Source organism: Equus asinus, chromosome 23 (genome assembly GCF_041296235.1).
Source record: "Equus asinus isolate D_3611 breed Donkey chromosome 23, EquAss-T2T_v2, whole genome shotgun sequence".
Lineage (NCBI taxonomy): Eukaryota > Metazoa > Chordata > Mammalia > Perissodactyla > Equidae > Equus > Equus asinus.
Window position 1 is genome coordinate 62,348,395 of NC_091812.1, and position 20,975 is coordinate 62,369,369.

Genomic DNA, 20,975 nt, shown 5'->3' on the forward strand with positions numbered 1-20,975 from the left:
GGATTCGAACCAACGAAACACAGTGGCCTGGGGCTCAGATCTGACCTGTGAACAGAGGACTCTGGTTCTTTGGACGCAGTGCTGCCTTCCAGAGCATTGTGAGCTGTAGGATCTGCGTTAAGTGGAGCCCCCTTCCCTCCCCAAAGATGCGCCTGGCTGCACAGCTGCGTACAGGCTAGCATGCGCAACACACCTGACATGAGCCTATGAGACGCCAGAATGCCTGGGTTCAAATCCTACTGCTGCCTCTTCCTGGTTCTGTGACCTTGAGCAAATTGACTTAGCTGCTCTGTGCCTCAATTTGTCCATCTGTGTAATGGGGATAACAGTACCTGTTTCATAGGGTTGTTATGAAGGTCAAATGAGTTACTTATAAAACACTGAGAACATACCTGGCTCATCCTAAGCATTATATGTGTTACAAATGTTTGTTCAATTTTTTGAAATACATGTGGGCACACGTGCCGACACGACCACACACACTGCCATGCATGTATTACTCACATAGACACATGCCCGTGCCGGGTATACTGGGGATCCTCCTGGTTCCTCTTCGAGGGCACAGCTCTGGGGCTTAACTGTGTGGCAGTTGGGTGGGTGAACCTCAGGGTAAGTGACCGCTCCTCTTCTGGGATGCCCAGGACCTCACCAGTGGTGTTTCCCCATCATTCCCCCCCACCCCCCTGCATCACCTGAGCCCAGGTGTTTGGAATGGCTACCTTGGGGAGGGAGGGGGCTCGAACCCCCTTGGTAGGCTCCAAGGGGCCAGGAAGGGAAGAAGGTAGAGGGAAGGGGGCCAAAGACAGGCTCCTGGGGTTGGGCATTTCTTTGAGAATTGCTGTCTCTAGTCTCTCCCGTGTCACACGGGACCCAGACCAAGTCTGAGCCAGGCAGAGCCCAGACGTCGTGAGTGTGGATTGGATGGGCTCCAGACCCCCACACTTTGTACCTCTTTTCCATGGAAGAATGTGACCTGGCTGCCAAATCACTGCCCCACAGGTGTCCTTTGGAGGCCGGGCCATGGTGCCCGGGGAGGTGGGTGTGGGTGGGACCTCCCCAGGTGGGAGTGTCTGCTGCTGGTGACAGAGCAGCTGTGTGTGGGGAGGGTGGGGGAGTGGTCAAGGAGGTGAGAAGATCGGCAAGTGCTAGGTGCCACCAAGTCTCCCCACACCCCCAGGCTCCCCGCCTCTTGTTTCTTCCAGGAGGTGGGACTTCAGACATTCCTGGGGGCCGATTTCTCCTTGGAACTGAAGTTCTTACCCGGTCAGGAAATGAGGTTGGTCTGGCTGAGCGGCTTGTGCCAGCCAAGCCTCATTTCCCTCTCTGGCGGAGTCCCCAGGCAGGACATGTGGCTGCTGCCTTCCTCTGGGCTCCTGGTCCTGTATCCAGGCTGTGAGGCAGAGGAACCTGCAGGGCACGGTTGTCCCAGGGAGTGATGAACTGGAAGCTGGAGGACTGTGGCACTCCAAGGACAGCTGCGCTTGAGCAAGATGGGTGCCAAGTCACCAGCAAGGGGTTTGGAGAAGATGGCCAAGAAGAAGCCATACAGACAATGATCATTACTTCTGGCTCTCTCTGCCTTCCTACTTGCTCTGTGACTCTAGGCAAGTCGATTTCCCTCTCTGAGCCTGAGTTTACTCTTCTGTTTGATGACTTGCTCTCAGAATCCGGCCTTGGGCTCCCCATCATTCTGCCCTTCCCTCAAGCCTGAGGCCACTAGGGAGCCGTCCAGCAGTCACAGGGATAGGCAGAGACAGCCAGATGGCCCTGGAGGGCACTACCAGGGGTTGCCCTTCCTGCTCCTGTTTCCCACCAGGTCCCACCAGTCCCACCGGTCCCACCGGTCCCACATTCGCAGCTCCATCCTAGCAGGGCCAGTGGCCCCCGGAGCCCGGACAGCAGGGGCGACCTCTCCCGCCCCCTGGGTTCCTCTGGCCCACTTCTTCCAGATGCCAATTCAGTCCAACCAGCACGTAAGAGGCTGCTGGTGCTGACCCCCGGGGCACTGAGGTGGGGGCGCCCAGGGCACCTACTGTCTCAAGTCTTTAGGTCACAACTAAGACCCTTTAGAACAGGGGGTTAAATGTCCTGGGGCTGACAAGAAACCTTATTTTGGATAATACTGTTTGAGTTACCCTACGAACACCTTGTATAAATGCCTCTGAGAACGCTCAGAATGATCCTGGCATTTGTTGAAAACAGCAGAGTGTGGCCAGAGAACTCTGTGGAAGGGTCTTTGAAGTGGTGCTGGCTACCACGTGGTGAGTACCTGTGACATATCACTTTTTTTAACTTAATGAATTTTTTAATTTAATTTTTTAATTTTTTCAAAATTTCATTTTATTGAGGCCATACTGGTTTATAACACTGTGTAATTTCAGGTGACATCACATCTTTTAAGCCTCAAAAAGGCTCAATGTGTTATTATTCCCATGTGACAGGTAAGAAAATAAGGCCCAGATGGGAAATGGCTGACCCCAGGGGGGCGTGTGGAACACAGCCAGGCGAGATGCCACCTCCTCCCCCCCGCCCAGTGTCCCCAAGGCCACCCCCTGAGCGAGGCAGGCCCGGAGCCAGACCTCTGTTCTCCTCAGATCCTCCCCACAGGCAGCCCCATCACTGCCCCCCGGCTCTGGAGGAGCCCGAACCCCCTAAATCAGAAGAGAAACCACGTGCAGTTACAAAGATAAGGTCATTTATTCACCTTCCAGTTATATCACTGGATTTTAAAGGCAAAAATACAGTTCTGTTTGGAACACTAAGGTCAGACATCCCCCCCCTTTTACAATTGTAAATACATACATTTGCATAAATGGGAAATCAAAATAACACAGCACAACAGGTCTCTGGGACAGGAAAACAGCCATCCTGGCTGTGCCCGGCCCTGAGGTCAGCAGAGCCCCTGCCAGGCTGAGCCAGCACCAGCACATCCTTTACCCTCCTGTGCCACCTCTGCCCTCTACTCGTTCCCAAAAGCCTCTTTACAGGGGCACCAGCAACGGGACGGAGAGAAAAAGAGAAAGACACAGCACGTGACAACTTCATGGTGACAACTTCCAGGTAAAGGAAACGCTCCCTGAACCCTCAGCCCAGAACCGCCCAGGGAGGGGAGAGGACCTGCAGCATCTCACGAGCCCGGCAGGCGTCGAGGCCTCGCCCTGGGCCCAGGCGGCCCCTGAGAGCACCACAAGGTCAGCAAATGGCACACCAGTGAAGCAGGATTGCCCTTGGTTCTGAGAAGGAACCACATACTTAACTATTCCAATGGAACATGAAGGAAACGTGACAGGAAACAAAAAAAAAGTCAGAATTTTGTTTTAAGAATAAAGTAAGTAACAAAGAAGTTACCCCCTAGGGTATTCGTCTGCTTTCTTTTAAGGCACTTTGGAAAAGTCAGGATCTGGGGACAGAAAGAGAGGCCGTCATTCTTTGTATTTCCTAGAACTCCCTCCCCGGGCGATCCTTCTTAGTTTTATTAACATCGCTATGAAGGAGTGGGGCGCTGACAGAGGGAATACTCTTTGCATAGCCCAGCTGCTACTGCAGTGGAAAATAATTTTTAACCAATACCAAGGCTTCTGGAAAAAGAATCAAGTTAGGATCTGAGATGCTCAGAGCGATAAAGGCACAGGTGACATTGGGGCTGGGCAGTAGCTCAGCTTCCACGCTGACACCTGCTTCCCAGGAGGGCAGTGGTGGGGTCCGGGCTGCCACCAGCTGAAAGGTCAGCCCTGGGATCAGACAGGTGAATCTTCCATCCTTAGCCCAGGTTGAAGCCGGCAGGGGCGCCCAGGGCTAAGAACTGGCGCACACATCTCACCCCAGGCAGTCCACACCTCGCCCCGCAGAGGTGGGTTTGGGGAAGGCACGCCGTGGGCAGCCTCCCAGGAGTGGAAGCACCTGCTGCAAACCTGAGGGGGAATGGGAGGCCTCAGGCACCAGAGTGGTCCTCGGGGAGTGTAGGGGGTTCAGCTGAACTTCTTTCTAGATCTCTAATTAAAAGGCACATTCCTGCTGGAGAATGAATAGTCTATTTGACCCTCAGTGCCATAGGCAAGTTTTAGGGAACAGGCAAGAGGCCAAGGAACTGAAATGGGGAGGGAGGAAGGGGAGAAGAGGGAGAGCGGGTCCTGCAAGGTGGGCCGGGCGGCGTGGCCAGCAGAGCCGAGCGGGGGGCCCAGGGCTCCAGGGGCCAGAACGAGGCTCTCTCCGCCTCCCCAGGCTGAGGGCCAGTAAACAACCTGAGTGCTATCACTTACAACCCCCCAGCCTAGGGCCCTGAAGGGAGGTCCCAGGGTCAGTCCGGGAGGCGGCGGTTCCCTCTGCCCTGCCCGCCTGGGGAGGGTGGGGAGGGGGAGAGCTCTGGCCAGCAGGCTGGGGCCCCAGTGTCCCCAGAGGTCCAACAGGGCAGGGTACTGCCGGCCTGACCAGAAGCCTTGCCCTCATCAAAGGGCCCAAAGGAGACTTTGCTCTTCACAAAACCTAGCCTGCCAGCTACATCAGAGGCCCGTTAGTGGCCGTTACAGCATACAGTATTTTTTCCCCTAAAAAGTGTTCAGTCCCCTGCCCACATTTAAAACACCACAATAAAAATACATAGGAAATTCAAGTTTACATAGCATGCTCAGAACAATAAATTGCCATGACTTAAGACTAAATAGCTATGTAAATCTGGATCAACACAAAATCAAGCTAGGTCATAATTAGAACCTGATTTGTTCTTTCTTTAAAATACTACAAACTGCTATTTTAAAAAAGTCTTTACATTCAGAAATCAGACAATTTGGAGAAAGGCCACTAAATGTGAGAACACCCGAGGCTTATGCTCTGATGGCTAAAGTTGCCCGGGAATTCCCACATTAGCTGGACCAAAGGTCTAAGGCTCAAGTTTTAAAATTCTTTTGCTGAGAAAAGACACACACGCACACAGTGACTCAGTGATTGTAATAGTCGCATACCACCGAAAGAAGGTAGGGGAGGGGGTGAAATGAGAATGGTTGACATCGTGTGTTTTTCTGTTAAAATGTGACGACCAAAAAACATCACAACAATCCAATTCAGCAGCACTCTCCAATTTTTCATAAAGTAACAAGAATACCACAATTTAAAGCAAAATTCTTACGTATTTCACAACAGATTAGCAGTTTAGCGCTGGGAAGGAGTCCCACAGTCACCAAATTTGGGGCTGTGTACAGCTCTGATTCTTTGGGGAGACACCGGGAACACGCTGAGAACCCCCCAAAGGCTGATGTTTCCTACACTGACAAACACCTTGCAGAGCTAAGAAGTCACATGCCGAGCCAAGTTGGGGGCCAAATATGCCGCTAGTTCCGGTCATCTGGAAAGGCATCTGAATGATGAGCTGGGAAGCCCTATCACTCTGACTGGGAAGAATGAGAGCGACCAGCCCAGCAGACTGACAGAGACACGTAGTAGAGGTCCCCGGCCATTTTCAGGTCTCTTTTAGTGTACCACAATGCTAGCTCGGTGTGCCGATGTCCACTGTGACTTTGGTATACAACGGGTATCTCTGTACGTCCAATACGTTGTAGAAAAGTGTGTTCAAACCATCAAGGAACATTGTCTCCTTTGTGTGTGCGATTCGGTCAAACCTGCAAGCCACAAAAAGGCAAAGGGTTGGTGTCAAAACAAAAATCTTAAGAAAAAACATTAAATGTCTGTACTTCATTGCCCACCCCCCTACCTTCTACTCTCCCCTGCCCCATGGACTGACCCCTTCCCCACTCCCCGCTCAGGCCTGGAGATTGAGGCCTCCAGAGCCTTGTTCCTGCAGCCCGCCCCCTCCTCAATGGGGAAGAGGGATGTAAACGAAAGCAGGACGCACCTCTGAGGATTGGGCTCGTTTTTCTTGTCTCTCGAATGGCGGATCATCCGGCACTTCCCGATCACAGCATTTGGGCGAGATAGAGACATGCCTTTAAAAACTAACCTGCAAGCAGTGAAGGGACAAGTCAGCATCATAGAGCTGCCACCAGCTTGGGTCCCAGAGCCCCAGCTGCCAGACTGTGCCCATCCACCATCCTGCTGATTGGTCTCACTCGGCCCAGACCGCAGCCTGGAGTGGCCCTGGTTTCAACTCCAGCCCCCGTGTCCTTTTAGCAATGGTTCTGCAGTCTGTGTTGGTGACGATTCCGTGTCAGGCTCTGGGGGCATCTGCCCTCACAGAATGTACAGTGTGGAAGCTTAGAATGTAGGGTCATCAGTGCCAGGACGGAGGTGAGGAGGGGAAGCTGGGGTTGTGGGGCACAGAGGGGAAGCAACTAACTCCACTTGAGCAAGACCAGGCAGAGCCGAGCTGTGAAGATGAAGGGATGTCTGCCAGAGGATTTCAGGCAGCAGGACAGCACAGGCAAAGGTAGGGAGGCGAGAGTGTGCACAGCGCCCTCAGGGGACAACACAAGCTTCCGGGGATGATGAAGAGGGTCTGAGGTAGGAAGTGGCTAGAGATGAGGCTGGAAAGAAGGGCAAAGGCTACATCATGGGGGGCTTCTCAGAGTTTTTAGCATCCCACCCAGCAGTGCCGGTGTCTGAAAGGGATAAAATACGCAGTGTTTCCCAAAGGTTTTTGGCCAACGGGAAGTCTCTCTGACAAGCAGTGTAAAAATGGAGAGCAGGGAACAAGACCAGAGTCAGCCAGAGCAGGGTGGAAGATTCTGCATAGGTCTTGGGGGCAGGAAAAAGCCCAAAACTAAAGCCTTGACAGCAGGAATACAATAGTTACTTAAGAGGCAGGACTGGCTGGTCCTGGGCGACTTCAAAGTTTCTGGCCTCACTCCCCTGCAGCCCCAGTGCTGATCTGGTGGCTGGCATAGTGAGTAGGTACAGAGCAAGAGTTATGCCCTTTATCTTTCCAGAAAGCCGCTCCCCAAACCACGCATCCTTCTAGTCCCTCCACCTTCAGGTATCTGTCTCAGTGCTCCCTCCCCACAATCTTTCCGACCATTCAGGTCTGTGATGTCACACCAGCCCCGGACACCATCACACGAGCCCAGTGTTTGCCAGCTGTGGTGCTGTGGAAGCAAGCGAGCATCTGTCGGGACACCCTGTCCAGGGCTTCAGTGTCCCCCCATTGGACCTGCCTGGCACAGTGCTTTGCACGCAGCAGACGCTCACTAAGCTCACGCTGGATAAGCAATCTGCATACTCATAGAACCCAAGTTTTATCACAGAAGCTAACTGTCCTAAAGCCATCTTCAGACCTATACCAGGGCACACCTAAGAATCCGGGGGAATGGGGGCCGTACCCCTCCCGAGGGTCAATCCTTGACGAATAACCAAGCACTGATCGGAAGACTGGAAGGGAAGGGAGACAGGGAAGAAGGAGATCAAAGTTGAGACCGTTACCTGTTAAAAATGTCGTCGTCTTCGCCTCCCCAGCCCCAGTAGTTATTAGGAAATCCATTGATGGTGAGAAACTGTTCTTTACTTAGAGCAGAGACACCTCCAAAATACTGAACATAAGGGAGGCTGGGGAAAGACACACACACAGGACCAGGGGTTAGCAGGTTGTGACTTTTCAAAACAAAGCTTGCTCAAAACATAAACACTTCTAAAAGTGATTTTTATTCTCTGGAACTTTTTTTTTTTTAAAGACTTTTCCTCTTTTTTGTTTTAAAGATTGGCCCCTGAGCTAACATCTGTTGCCAATCTTCTTTTTTTTTTCTTTTCCTTCTCCCCAAAGCCTCCCCGCCCCCAGTACATAGTGTATATTTTAGTTGTGGGTCCTTCTAGTTGTGGCATGTGGGATGCCGCCTCAGCGTGGCCTGATGAGGGGTGCCATGTCCATGCCAGGATCTGAACTAGCGAAACCCTGGGCCGCAGAAGTGGAGCGAGTGAACTTAACCACTCGGCCACGGGGCCGGCCCTTCTCTGGAACTTTTTAATTGGAGATTTATGAAGGTTTCCTTTGTTTGGTTTTTATATCAGACTCAGATTATCTTAAAGAAGACACTGACATCAAAAAGTAGAATCTTCACCTCTCTAAGAACCCTGTGTTGCTTCTGCGGTTATCTAGAAAATCAGTCAGTGAGAAGAGCATACACCAGTCTTTCCGCACCGCCCCGGAATCTGCTTGTCCTGTGCCCTGCTCCTGCACACGAAGCCCTTCTCCGGGGGTCCTGGAAACTCAGATTGTTTAGAGTCTCCCTGTGCCCACCCTCCCCACCCCCATCCCATCTACTAGCCTAGCTTTCATTCTTCCAGAGGTATATTGGCTTGAACACTGACCCCAACAGTCAAGACAGCATTTCTGAAAATTTGCTAAAATAAAATTTTCTTGGCAATATCTACCATATCCTGACTTAGCAAAATGTATGATGGTGAATCTATTTTGACTGATTTTCAAGCAGTAGGGCATCTGGGCTCTCTCATCCTTCCAAACCTTCTGTGTTTTGACATTTCAGTGGTTATGAATCGTGGACTCCCGAGGGATGCAGAGGAAGCACGATGAGAAATGTTAAGAATCAGGATGTGTCCAGAGGCTAGGCAAAGGCCTTCCTGTGGGTCCTCTAAAGGCTGTGGTTTTGTGATCATGCTGAGTACAGCTCCAAAAACCACACTCAGGCTCTTGCTGGAACCCGAAGAGAACAAAACCCGTCACACAAATTAGGGCAAACTCTAACTCAGACTTCGAGGGGGACGTCAGCCAAACCATACAGAACATAGGAAACAAAGATGCAATTATTATTTTCCAATACATTCAGGAATTCTGATGGCAGGTATCCCTAAGCAAAGATCCCTAGTGGCCTTGCTTCAATGACCTAAAGGGAATCTAACAGTAATCAGGTGTCACCATTTAGGCACCAAGTCATCCACCCTTCGGCGTACCTCACACTACAATCTGCACTTGTGATGTGAGGGTTTGGACCAGAGGTGGCCAGGCCAGTAAGGTTTTTTCATAGTAAGGTTCTTAGAGAAATGGACTCTTAGCCATTCAAGGGCAACAACATGCCAAGTGGACAAGATCTGGTTTTGCCGTCTCTGCTGGTTTCTCTTACCTACCTGCCCCGTCCTCCAAGCCTAACTGGTTCTGGGTAAAACAGACATGGTGCTGTGGTAGAGAATTAGGTGGTCACCACCCCACTCCAAGGCAGGAATGAAGAGAGGTCAGGGCATGAGCCTGTCCCCAAAGGGAAGAGACACAAACAGGGAGCAGGGGAAGTAGGTGGGTGCAGGCGCAGAGTGACGTGTACAGTCAAATTTCCCCTTTAAGACAGCAAGTTCAGGGCCCGAGTACAGCTGATCTTGGGGAAGGACTTCATAGCATCCCTGTATTCATCTCACAGCCCTCAGACTCCCAGCAACGGAGGATAGAAAGAAATTATGAGAATAAAATGAGCCCGAAAGAAAGTAGTTGTATCTACAGCAAGGGACTGCTGGCTAGCCCCAGACCGCCACACTGTGGGACAGCCTACACCAGGGCGCCCAGGACACAGGGTACCTGGCACACGGTTTCCTGGTGCTTTGGGTGACTTAGAGCACTAAGAGAAAGGTCAGATTAGTCCACTGACAGGTGATTTAAAACAATTTTATGTTAATACAAATGCATAAACTATAGAACAAAAGGCAAACATTATTTTTTTTTAAGATTAAAAAATGGTCTACAAGGCCATTTTCCACCTAGGACAATATGCTTTGGATTATTCTGCTGTCCCTGGGGAGAGGCGTCAGCTGGCCTCCTCACTAGGGGCATTTTGGTGGAAAAGTTTAGGCCCTAATGTTCAAGCAGAAGCTTGTGCTCTGCTGACAAACAGAATCATGTTCCTTCTTAAAGTGCCAAGGAACTCTTGCCAAGGTATCCAAACCCAAGAAGCTACTGGGGGAAAATGATTTCAATTTGCTTCCCAAACTGGATGGGGAAGGGGAGAGAAACGAAAGTGAGGAAATCCAGCATCTATTTGGAGCCTGAAGATGAGAGCCACCCCAAACCTAAAAACTTCTCTTGCCTGGATGTGCAGAGGTATAGGCGTTTCTGGACTCCACTTTCTTCCTCAAATAATAACTGAATTTGGGCTTAAAAAGCACCCAGTTCTCAGAGGGGGCATTCTCCTTCAGAGCCTAAGGACGCACTCCCAGGCAGGAGGAATAGCGTTTCCCAGTCGTCATGTAAGAGACAAACATGTTTTCTGCAGATCCTGGTGAACCTCTCTTACCTAAATCCAAACTTATCCATTGCTACAGAAATGTGCCGAGGCTGCGAAAAACACCTGTAGGCGTTATGGTCGTTCATGGGAATGAGGTCCACGTCGCTAAACACGAAGCAGTTGTAGTCGTAGTCCTTCAAGGCCTCTTGGAAGCCCACGTTGAGGAGCTTAGCACGATTGAACATGGCTTCTCCAGCCTGGCGCAGAAACAAAAGCAGCAATATCAGACGCCAGAAGGCCTTTGAGCAGAATACTCACAGGGACCGGTGACCTGCCCACTACATGTGGACATCAGTCCATTCTTGGGACTCATTTTTCTGCCCTCACTTTAAAATTCAATGCCAAATGGTATGCCCTGAGTCAGCAATCCCACTTCTAGGAATTGTCCTGTAGGACTTGCAAATGTGTGAATGGCACATGAACAACGTTGTTCATCATGCAGTGTTCATCACAGCTAAAGGATACAAACAACACCACAGCATCCCTATATAATGCAATAGAGCTCATATAATAGAATAGGGCTCTTTAAAAAAATAAGGAAGCTTTAAAAGGAAATGATCTTCAAGATAGTATTGTTAGGTAAAAAGGCATTTACTCATATGTGCCATTTATTTACATACTATAAGTAGACTAATTTCGGGAAAGACACCCAAGAAACTGGTGCCTATAGCACTTTCCACTTCTACCCTCTTTGTATGATTGACCATGGTTTGATCACCACATTGTGTACCTTTCAGGTGTCTGCCACTAAACTAGACACCAGAGCAATGTGGTGGACCCAAGTCAACCTATGCCCTCACAGTGCTCCCAATGTCGGGTGAGAAGCAGAGTGACACACATCATGAGAGAAACAAGGTGTAAGAGAGAGAGGACTACACCTGCTTCAGGATGCCAACCACTCGGTCCCGAAGAACCAAGTTTGTTGGTGCAAAGGTGCTTCATATTTTATTTACTTATCTTGTTTATTTTCAGTCTCCTCACTAGAATGTAAGCTCAACAAAGGCTGGAATTTTTTATGTTTTATTCACCAAGTACCAAGAACACCGCCTGGCATATAATAAGAGCTCAATAAATAACTGCTGGATGGATGGTGGGATGGATGGTGGAATGGATGGATGGATGAGTAGACTGATGGATACATTTCAACATACAACGGCAGGCTGCAATTCTTTTGGGAAGCTCCATTCAAAGGAGCTCCTCAGGGTCACCACCATGGGTCTCTGCTCTTACCAACTCCCCTGGCCCCAGGTTAGTAAGGACAGTAACAGCACCCTTACACTTATCAGTTCACAAGCCCTTCCACACATGTGCGTTCATTCTAACCAGAATCCTCCCAACAATGTCATGAAGAAACTAAGGCCACATAAGTGACACAGCTGGGACTAGAGCACAACACTCTGGAATCCTCATTTAGTGTTCTTTCTCAGTACCTCTTGGGATCAACAAGATCAGGGCCCTCTACTTGGGGGAAAAAGTATCCCACAAGGCCCTGCAACCACTACACAAGCTCAAAAGTGGGATACCCCACATCCTCTCTCCAGGCCGCTGGGAGAAGACTTGGGTACTGAGCTCCACAAGGCTGCCTGTGTGAGTTCAGAGCACAGACAGCACCACAGCTGCCCAGCCTCGGGCGGGTGACTCAGGGAAACAAACCACTGAAGAAAGACAAGTACCAGGAAGTCAGAGAAGACAGCCAAGAGAAGAGTAACCAAATTAAGGAAACTCTTATGCAAGAGCTCCTTTCTTCAGTCCATGACAAAGCTTTCCATCCACGCAGGGTCAAAGGAGAAGGCCACGCCCAGGGGCACACACTGTGTTCTTTAGCTGTTCCACCAGTTAAGAGGCACTTAGAATTCTGCCTTCAGCTAATTCTGTGAAAGTTGTGAGGCAAAAAGTAGTTCCAAGTTTAAAAACTGCATATGAAAACTATGAAGTTGCTGTAATTGTCATTATTACCACATATTCATTCGGGGGATATGAGATACCAGGCACAAGATAAGTGTTTTACACGTTTGGCTTGTCATTTAATCATCACAACAATCTTGTAACAACCTTCACCCCAACCCAGATTTGCTTTATTCCTCCCACACCTTCCTCCCTCCCTGTGATGGGGAGAGAAGCCTGCACCTGTAGACGGAAAGCACCTGCAGGTCCGTGAAGACCCTAGAAGAGCTAGCTCTCAGCATTTTCAAACACAATTCAGCCCACTGAACACTCTTCCAACAAGTGAAAGGGCAGTGTCCCAACAAAGCCTTTTCACACCTGTGTAGCGGGATCCCTGCGGGCGGCTGCCCAATGCTCCCTTCTCTCGGTACACTCCCCAGTAACAGGGGCAAGGGGCTCTTGGTGGCCACGTCTGAACCACAGGACCTGGCCTGCTGACCGTGACGGATGGAAGCAGATGCTTGACTGAGACCACACTAAGCATTCTTCTTCTCCCAGGAACTGGATATTTGGAACCATGAACAGGCACCTCTGGAGCCAAGCCCCAAGAACAAGAGCAGCCTGGGGGGGAAACCCAAGGAGCAGACAAGTTCTCCCCTTTTCCCACGTGTGGTACAGCAGCTCCTTCAACTCAATAAGGCGCTCCAGTGTCTAGCCCACACTTACAAGTAGTCGGGCAGTTTTCCAAAGTAACCTGAACCATCTATCACTCCTCCCACACTTCCTCCAAGCCCGGCCTCACCTGCATGACCCTGGGAGAGGGGGCGGGCAAGGCACACTTTCACAGGTGTTATTACCTACCAGTCCCCCAGGACACCAGAACGGTAGATAAGGAAAGTATGTGTCTTCCTCTCTCCCCTGGGATTACAGAACAGTCGCTTCTAGGCTTCTTTGGGTGAAATGGCATAATACCTTGGGTAACTTTCTTGATAAGAAAGACAGGCCCTGGCAAGTCCATCAGCTGCCACCACTAACAGGAGGTGCTCATTCCTGTGCGGGGGGCGGGAAGATACCCAGCCCTCATTCCTGCCCCTCCTCCTTGGGCACATTCATCCAGTGCATCTGCTATTTCATTCACTCACGTGGATATTTATCAAGCACCTACCATCCGGCCAAGCCACATACGCATTTGTGACAGACAGGTGCATTTTTATCCCAGGAATGCCAGCTGCTTCACTTATTAGCTATGTGACTTTGGGCAAATCACACCTCTGGCCTCAGTTTCCTCATTTGGTCATGGGGATGACAACAGGTTGAGTTGTACTAAATGAGACAATGCATGAAAAGGCCTTAGCACACTGCCTGGCAACAAACGTCAGCTACCATAACTGTGACAAGAGCAGGTTTTCCCACCCATCTTGAAGGTCAGAGATCCAACTTGGAGACTTCTCCTTCGCTGGTGTTTGTGAGTGTCCTCCCCAAACAGCTTCAAGATTCCTCCCAAATCCTGCTTCTCTGATGGTGGGGGAGTTTCTAAAAAGGATTAAGTTTTAAGTGAGTTAGCCTGTGGCTCACATGATTAGAGTCTCAATAGCAGCAGAGGAGAGAGAGACCTTAGACACGTGTGAAATGCTTGGGGAGTCCCCCTCGGTGAAGAGGAGCTGTGCAATGGGAGCCAGTGAAAGGCCAAGTTTTTCAAGGGCTGGCTCCATCTTATGTTGGTAGATGACAGTCAGACTTCTCCCTTCCTTCTAGAGCATTTGGCTCCTCTTGTGGGAAAGGACAGGAAGAAAGAAGGCAGGCCAAAAACGACATAACATTCCCATAGGTGGACAGGGCAGCTATCCCACTGACCAAAGCTCACAGAAAAGCCTGTAAACCCTTTATGATTGTGCATACAATTCTGAGAGTGGGTGCGTCAGTCAGTCAAGCAGAGCCAACGATGGCCAGTCCAGAAAGGACAGGAGCCTGGGCTTGGTCAGGCATGCTGGCCTGGGGTCAAATGAGGAGACCTGAGGTGGGAGGCATGGCATGAAGGCAAAGCTCCCTAGAGGAGAGAAAAGAAGAAAGAAGCTGCCCCCAGATACTTCCCACAGCAAACTCGGTGCCCTTCTGGCAGATCTGGGTGGCAGAGACAAATGTCTTAAGCATCAGGTGGCTCTCTAGGGCTCTCAAAAACTCTGGAGCCCTCATTTATACAAAAGATAACAGAGCAGGTAGCATGTCTACTGAAAATGGAACCCTCATACCCTGCTGGTGGGAATGTAAACTGGTGCTGCCATATTGGAAAACAGTCTGGCAGTTCCTCAGATGGATAAACAAGAGTTACCACATGACCTGGCAATCCCACTCCTGGGTGTCCACCCAAGAGAAATGAAAGCATCTGTCCACACAAAAACTTACACAGTGTCCACAGCAGAATTTCTCATACTGGCTAAAAAGTGGAAATAACCCAAAGGTCCATGAACTGATGAACGGATAAAGAAAATGTGGTACGTCCATACAATGGAATGTTATTCATCAATAAAAGGGAATGAAGCACTGATATACACTATAATGTGGATGAACCCCGAAAATATCATGCTGAGTGAAAGAAGCCAGTCACAAAGGAACACATATCGTATGATTCCATTCATATGACATGTCCAGAATAGGCAAATCTATAGAGACAGAAAGTAGATTAGTAGTTGCCTAGAGCTGGGGGAATGGAGGGTTTGGTAGCTAAGAAGTGCAGGGTTTCTGTTTTGGTGTAACGAAAATGTTCTAAAATTGTGATGATAGATGCACAACTCTGAATACGCAAAAAGCTACTGAATTATACACGTTAAATAGGTGAATTGCATGGTATGTGATTATATCTCAATAAAGCGTTTACCAAAAATAAGAAAGAAGGGAAGAAAAAAGCCAGCCCCAGAGACAGGAGAGGATCAGAGGGCCCTGTTTCTCTCTCTCTCTTTCATTCATTCGTATCATTGAGTGTCCACTTCATGCTGGGCGGTAGGGTTACAGAAAAGACACAGGCCCTGCTTCTAAGGAGTTTTAATTTAAGCAGGCAATTGCATTGAGAACATTCAAGGACCTGCAAGAAACACAGAATGGGGAAGCCAGAGCCAGACATAAAGGTGGGTGTGGACTGAGTCATGGTGGGAGAGAAGGCTGGAACTTCTGCTAAAATAGTCAGGCTATGTCTTTGATTTAGGCCATAGGGAGCTCTGGAAGGTTTTTGTTTGTTTTTTGCTAAGGAAGATTCACCCTGAGCTAACATCTGTGCCAATCTTCTTCCCTTTTGTATGTGGGTTGCCACCACAGCATGGCCACCGACGAGTGTAGGCCTGCGCCTGGGAACCAAACCTGGGCTGCTGAAGCGGAGCGCACCAAACTTAACCACTAGACCATGGGGCCAGCCCCTGTGGAAGGTTTTAAATAAGGATTATGTTTTTCATGTCAAGGAGGGATTTGTGCCCTACCCCCCAGCTGAAGGCAGGCAACCCAGTTGGGAAGCTGTAGCATGGTTCACATGAGAGACATCAGAGACTGGGCAGCCACGGTGGGCAAGTAGAGGAGATCTCCCCACAGGGCTCAGGCAGGGGCTCCACCTCCCGTTTCCTGCCTCACCTGCTCCCTGGACATGCACTGCACTCACAAGCAACCTCCGTGGGGCTTTCAGGAAGCCAGAGTCTGGTCTAATCCCCAGGCAAATCCTGAGTGTGGTTAAGGCAAGAGCAGCCTTCTCCTGATGGCAACAGAGGACAGGTGACCATCTACAGAAAGCCATGGCCCCCCCAGCCTAAGTTTTAGCAATCTCTAGAAGATCTGTCAGAACACCTGCCTTCCCTGGAGGTCAGGACCACATATGAACACCAGCAGACATGTGCCCCAACCATGATGGCTTAGGGAAGGACCAGCCCTGGCCCTCCTCCATCAAAAGACACAGCAACAATGGGGCTGGAAACATCAACCCCAAGTCAAGACTCGAAGAATCAGAATTTCTATGTGCTGGAAGAGACAACATTGCTCCTGCACACACGCTCTGGCCCATCACAAAGCCACCACCCACCCATGCCTGCAGTTACCCCGGGCTCTCAACCCCGCAGATCCAGGGCAGGTCTGCAGCTGGCGGAAATATGTGGGGCAACACCCTGAGTGTGCTTCTCTGTGCCCACTCAGACACCAAGAGGAAGGGCCTGGGCCGAGGAGGTGATGGGAAAGCAGAGGGAGCTCTGACTGGGTGGTCCTGTGGCAGGACCGACCTGCAGGCCTAAGCATGGACCTTGGGGTGGTAGACAGATTGGCTGGGAGCTGATCCCCAGAGAATTACCAGGAAGGGCCTGGAATGATAGTAATGCTGACTTTGTGGAGGGCTAATATCCACTCACCCATGACTTCACAGCAGCTGGGCCTCTGGTTTTTAACCATAATAATATGGTTGCCCTGAGCTTGGACAGGGCCTTCAACAAAACCTGGATGTGAGACTTGAGCTATTGACCTGGTGATCAAAGGACACAAGCCCACCAGGGTCAGGGACCAAGCTGAGGGAGTGCTTCTATTTACTGAAGTAATACTTACAAGAAGGAGCATATCCTTGGCCTCTGCCTGCCCAGAACACACATCAGAAGTCATAAGTTGCCTTCAGGGAGAACTGAGCTAACAGAATGGCCCCACAGGAATTCTGGGCAAGGTGAGCACAGAGGAAAGTTCTTGAACCCCAGTTCCACAGGAGCCACATCAGGATGTCTGCCTCTCTCCCCAGGCCCGAGGCACCGAGACCTCACTTTCTGCAGAGAATCACTTTAGAAAATAAAGGCTTCTCTTTCAGAAACCCATTTGGCCATTTATATTAGGAACCATGGAAATGTTAAAACAATTTCTGAGCCCATAATCCTTCATCTGAAAATCTAGCCCAAGGAAACGATCCTAAATATGAAAGAAGCAAACACAGAATAAGCTTCAAGCTCAAAGATGTTCATCACGGTATTATTTACACAAGTGAGAAAGTGGAAATTATCTAAATGGTTTCTGATAGGAGTGGTTAAGTGAATTACGGTGGAACGACATGCTCAACGACTATGAAGGCATGGAGAGTGATAGTTATGAAGACCATGAAATAACACAGGGAGATGCTGATGATACAGAATTTAAGAAAAAAGCAGGAAACGAAAGTATGTGCACACAGTATGAGCTCAACCAAGGCTTAATTTTAAGGCAAAGTCCCTTAGACCTCTACACAATGGGCTGGCACGTCCGAGCGAGCCCACAGAGACCATGGCCTGGCCTGGGAGACCCCAGGGCCCGAGGACGGCACACTCGCAGGATTATTTACACAGCTTCCCCCTGGCCAGCAGGGCCTGGGATCTGGGTGTGACGTGGGGCGTGTGGACATTACCAGGGTGGCAGCGGCAGTGGCGGCAGCAGCAGCAGTCACGGCAGTGGAAAGGTCGGCACTCTCTCTCTCTCTAGGAGGTGGAGGGTACAGAAGAGGAGGGAGGTGGAGAGTAATAAGCAGATCACAGAGAGGAGCTCCTCCTTCAGCTGGCTTTGCTACAAACAGAATCAACAAGTAAAGGCGAAAGGCCCCCAAGAGAAGGAAAAAAAGAAACAGAAAGAAGAGAGAAGGATGGATGCAAGGGAGAAGAGTGTCGAGACTGCAAAGGAAAAGGGCCCATTCTGATCACCCTCGCTCCAGGGCAGAGACGAACTCCTCGTTCCCCCACGAAGTCAACGGTGAGCAGAGAAAATAGCATTTCCCAGAACAAAGTCCAGGGAGGCAATTTACCAGCCTGTGAGTACCTGTAAGTGCTTTGACACATTCCCCAGGGGAACAGAGACGCCCAGACAGAGAGGAAAACACACAGCAAAGGTGATGACCAATGGCTAGGGCAGCACACAAGCAGTACTGGGACAGGCACCCTCCCACAGGCCTCCTGGGCCCCAGGCTCCAAAAGGTCCGGTGCCCAAAGGAAGGGGGTGTGCAGGACAGCATCGGTGCCGCCCCTCCAGTGCACCATTCCTACAAACATTGACTTGGGCGCTGAGAGCTGGGGAGGAAATGGAAGGCAGGGACAGGGATGGGAAACAGAGATGATCAAGACAGAAAGCAAACCAGCATGGGGCACAGGCTCAGGCAGCTGTCCTCCACAATGGGGTGGACTCATGAGTCTGCTTCACCCCAGTTCATCTTGGCCTCCTTTAGGGACCAGATGCCAGGCCCAGTGACAGAGATAAGCTGCTGGGGTTTGGTGACAGATGCTCTCACTCACTGAGGGTACAAAGGGCTGTCTCCAAACCCACCCACACCTGGCCCCAGATGAGCAGCCTGCAACCACCTCCCAACAGTGCCCAGAGGAAAAGGAAGAGGGAAAAAATTCCAAAGTCAGACAAAGACGCCTCAGGCAGCAGCTGGGTCCCCGCTCTGCTCCCCACAAGCCTTTCAGGCCAGGGGTTACCTATTGGCATGACAACAGGGCAAGCCTCCTGTGGGTGCTGAGGCTGCTCCTCAAAAGCTGCTGCCCCGCTGTCCAGACCCAGCGGGACTGAGGCGTCGCCCAGTGGATGTGGAGCTGTTGCTTGGTGAGGGGAATCGAGTGTTCAGGGAATAAACACGGCCAGGCAGGGCATTCCTTAGGCCTCAGGTGATCTCTGTGCAATTCCCAGCTCGGTCACCCAGCCATCACGGGACCCGAGCAGAGCAAGCTACTTACCTTCGAGCCTTCCCTCAGCAGGAACAATGAGAACACCCATTTGCCTCATGGAGCAGTGATTAGTGTCAAAATTCAAAGTGGGACCATGAAAGAGGTTCGGTCCAAAGGACCATAAAGAAGTTTTATGACCATCCACAACCACAGGGCTAAAGTCGGTTCTCTGCATTTTTCCTGAAAAGGGAGGTCACCCGAGGGCTGTGCCCCAGGCAGCCTGCTCTGGTCAGCAAGGTGCAGGAGGCGTTAGGGAGAGTTCCTGGGGAGGGGCTGTGCAGTTCCCAAGGGTCATGACCTGGCCTCAATGGGAAAGGAGGCTTCATTTCCAAGAGGCACAGACCTTGCCAGAGAACCAGAAGCAGGGGCTCCTGAGAGGGTGTAAGTAAGTGGGCAGAAGCCACAGGGTGCAGCTCGGGGCTCCAAACCCTGACGGAGCACTGGCCTGTGCACAGAGCCGTGTGATCAGGGAGACACAGGGAGTCAGACCTGAGCGACACAGCTGGGGTGAGCACACACACAGCTCATCATCCCTCAGTGGAAGGCGCCAAGCGGCCTTGGCAGCAGCCAGGAGGGAGAAGTCAGCTCCACTGCAGGGCTTCACGGAGCTAAAAAGGTTGAAAGCCATAAATGGTGGCCAGAAAGTGAGAAAGTAGGAGACGGAAGGACGCAAGCAGGGCAGAGGGGGCCGCAGGAGGCCGAGAGTGTGTCTGGGTGCAGACAGAGACTCCAGTGTGGCTGTGGCATAAAGGGTGTGAAGGGGGCCTGAGGAGGAAGCGGCTGGAGGTAGGGCAGGGCTGGACTGCAGAGGGGCTTAGATGCTGAGCTCAGGGCCTCAGACCCTTCAGACCCTTGCCTGTGGGTGGCGGGGACATACTAAAGGGTGTAAAGAGAGGGCATGACATGGACAGGATTAGAAAGGCGTCAGAGGACACACAAACAGAATCAGAGAGACCAGTCCTGGGTGCTTCCTCTGGGGCAAAGGGCTGCCAAGGTTATTACAAACCCACCTGGCCAACTGGGCCTGCATTCCTCACCCGTTGGGTAACTTTTATGACGGTTAATCACACAACCATCCTGTATTTCTTATTTAGGGCTAATGCTGCCAGGCGGCAACCTGCCTTCCCTTCACCTTGGGTGGTTTTAAGTTTCCTTTCCTGGTTAAAGTATGAGGAAGTGCCGCGTGCACCTGCCAACCTGCTATGATATCCACCTTGGCACCAGGGTCCCAGTGCTGGCCCTCGGGTAGGACAACTGTGCCTCAGACAAGCACCTTTGGCTCCAAGACGCTGGACGTGCTGGAACCCTATTGGGATTCTCAAACACCGGGGGGGGTGGGGCAGGAGTAGGGTGGAGTTCCGAGGACACACAGCAATGCTGTTGTTCTCCATCGTACCTGGGAAGCCTCCCCACTCCCACTTATCGTGAGACCTAAGTTGTTTTGGTGAATGGAGCGGGCTAACAGCTTACTAAGGGCAGGGGCAGAAGCCACAAAAGCACGTGAGAGCTCAGCCCTGTGTGGGGCTTCAGACACGACCCTACTCTGAAGAAGCTCGTAGCCTGACAAGTCCCTACATCCCCTGAGATTCTGTCACCTGACGGTTCTGTTCTGTGTCATTATCCACTCTCCTCTGACCCCACGGAGGCCACACACATGCGAGAGAGGGTCTCAGCGCTGGTACCGAGTGAGGGAAGCAGGAGGCAGGGAGAGCAATAAAGAGTGTCTCACCACAGCAGTGGGCGGCGGAAACAGGCAGGAGGAATGGGGGGGGGGGGTGCTCAAATCAACAGTAACACCTGATGTTTACTGAGGGCTCTCCGCATGCCAGGTGCTTAAAGCCCCATGCAGTAAGTACTAACACCTTGCTCTCCTGCCCACAAGGAAACCATCAAAGTCTGGGGAACTCAAGTCTAAGGTCACCAAGCTGGGAAGTGGCAGAGCCAGAACCCCGCCCTGGATACTGGCTTTGAGAAACACTCTAAGAGGCGACTGGCTGGCCTTGAGGAGAGTTACCGCTGATGCAGCGGGAGGAGTCTGAGCTGCAGCCCTACGGTTACTTATGTGACTCTCTCCCGGTCCCTTCCCCTCACTAAGCCTCAGTTTCCTCACCAGTGAAGCAGAGGAGACGTTCTAGCACTATCTGGCCTCAGGGGTCCAGGCAAATTCCAGCCAAGAGTGAAGGAGGGAAGTCAGGGGGTGGAGATGGGACAAGGCCCCGCTTCAAGTAGAACAGCACCA

At 51.1% G+C, this 20,975-nt stretch overlaps 1 protein-coding gene across 1 annotated transcript in view; it reads right to left on the minus strand.

The window, feature by feature from the left end:
- Window positions 1-2,678: 2,678 nt before the first annotated feature.
- The window catches only part of B4GALT1 (beta-1,4-galactosyltransferase 1), a 48,642-nt gene continuing 30,345 nt past the window's right edge, over window positions 2,679-20,975 (minus strand). Inside the window, exons 3-6 of the mRNA XM_014857497.3 lie at window positions 10,173-10,360; window positions 7,366-7,488; window positions 5,846-5,950; window positions 2,679-5,612 (exon numbers count right to left, since the gene is read on the minus strand). Coding sequence (XP_014712983.1) covers window positions 5,480-5,612; window positions 5,846-5,950; window positions 7,366-7,488; window positions 10,173-10,360 — 549 coding nt within the window. The 3' untranslated portion in view covers window positions 2,679-5,479. The remainder of the gene's footprint in view (window positions 5,613-5,845; window positions 5,951-7,365; window positions 7,489-10,172; window positions 10,361-20,975) is intronic.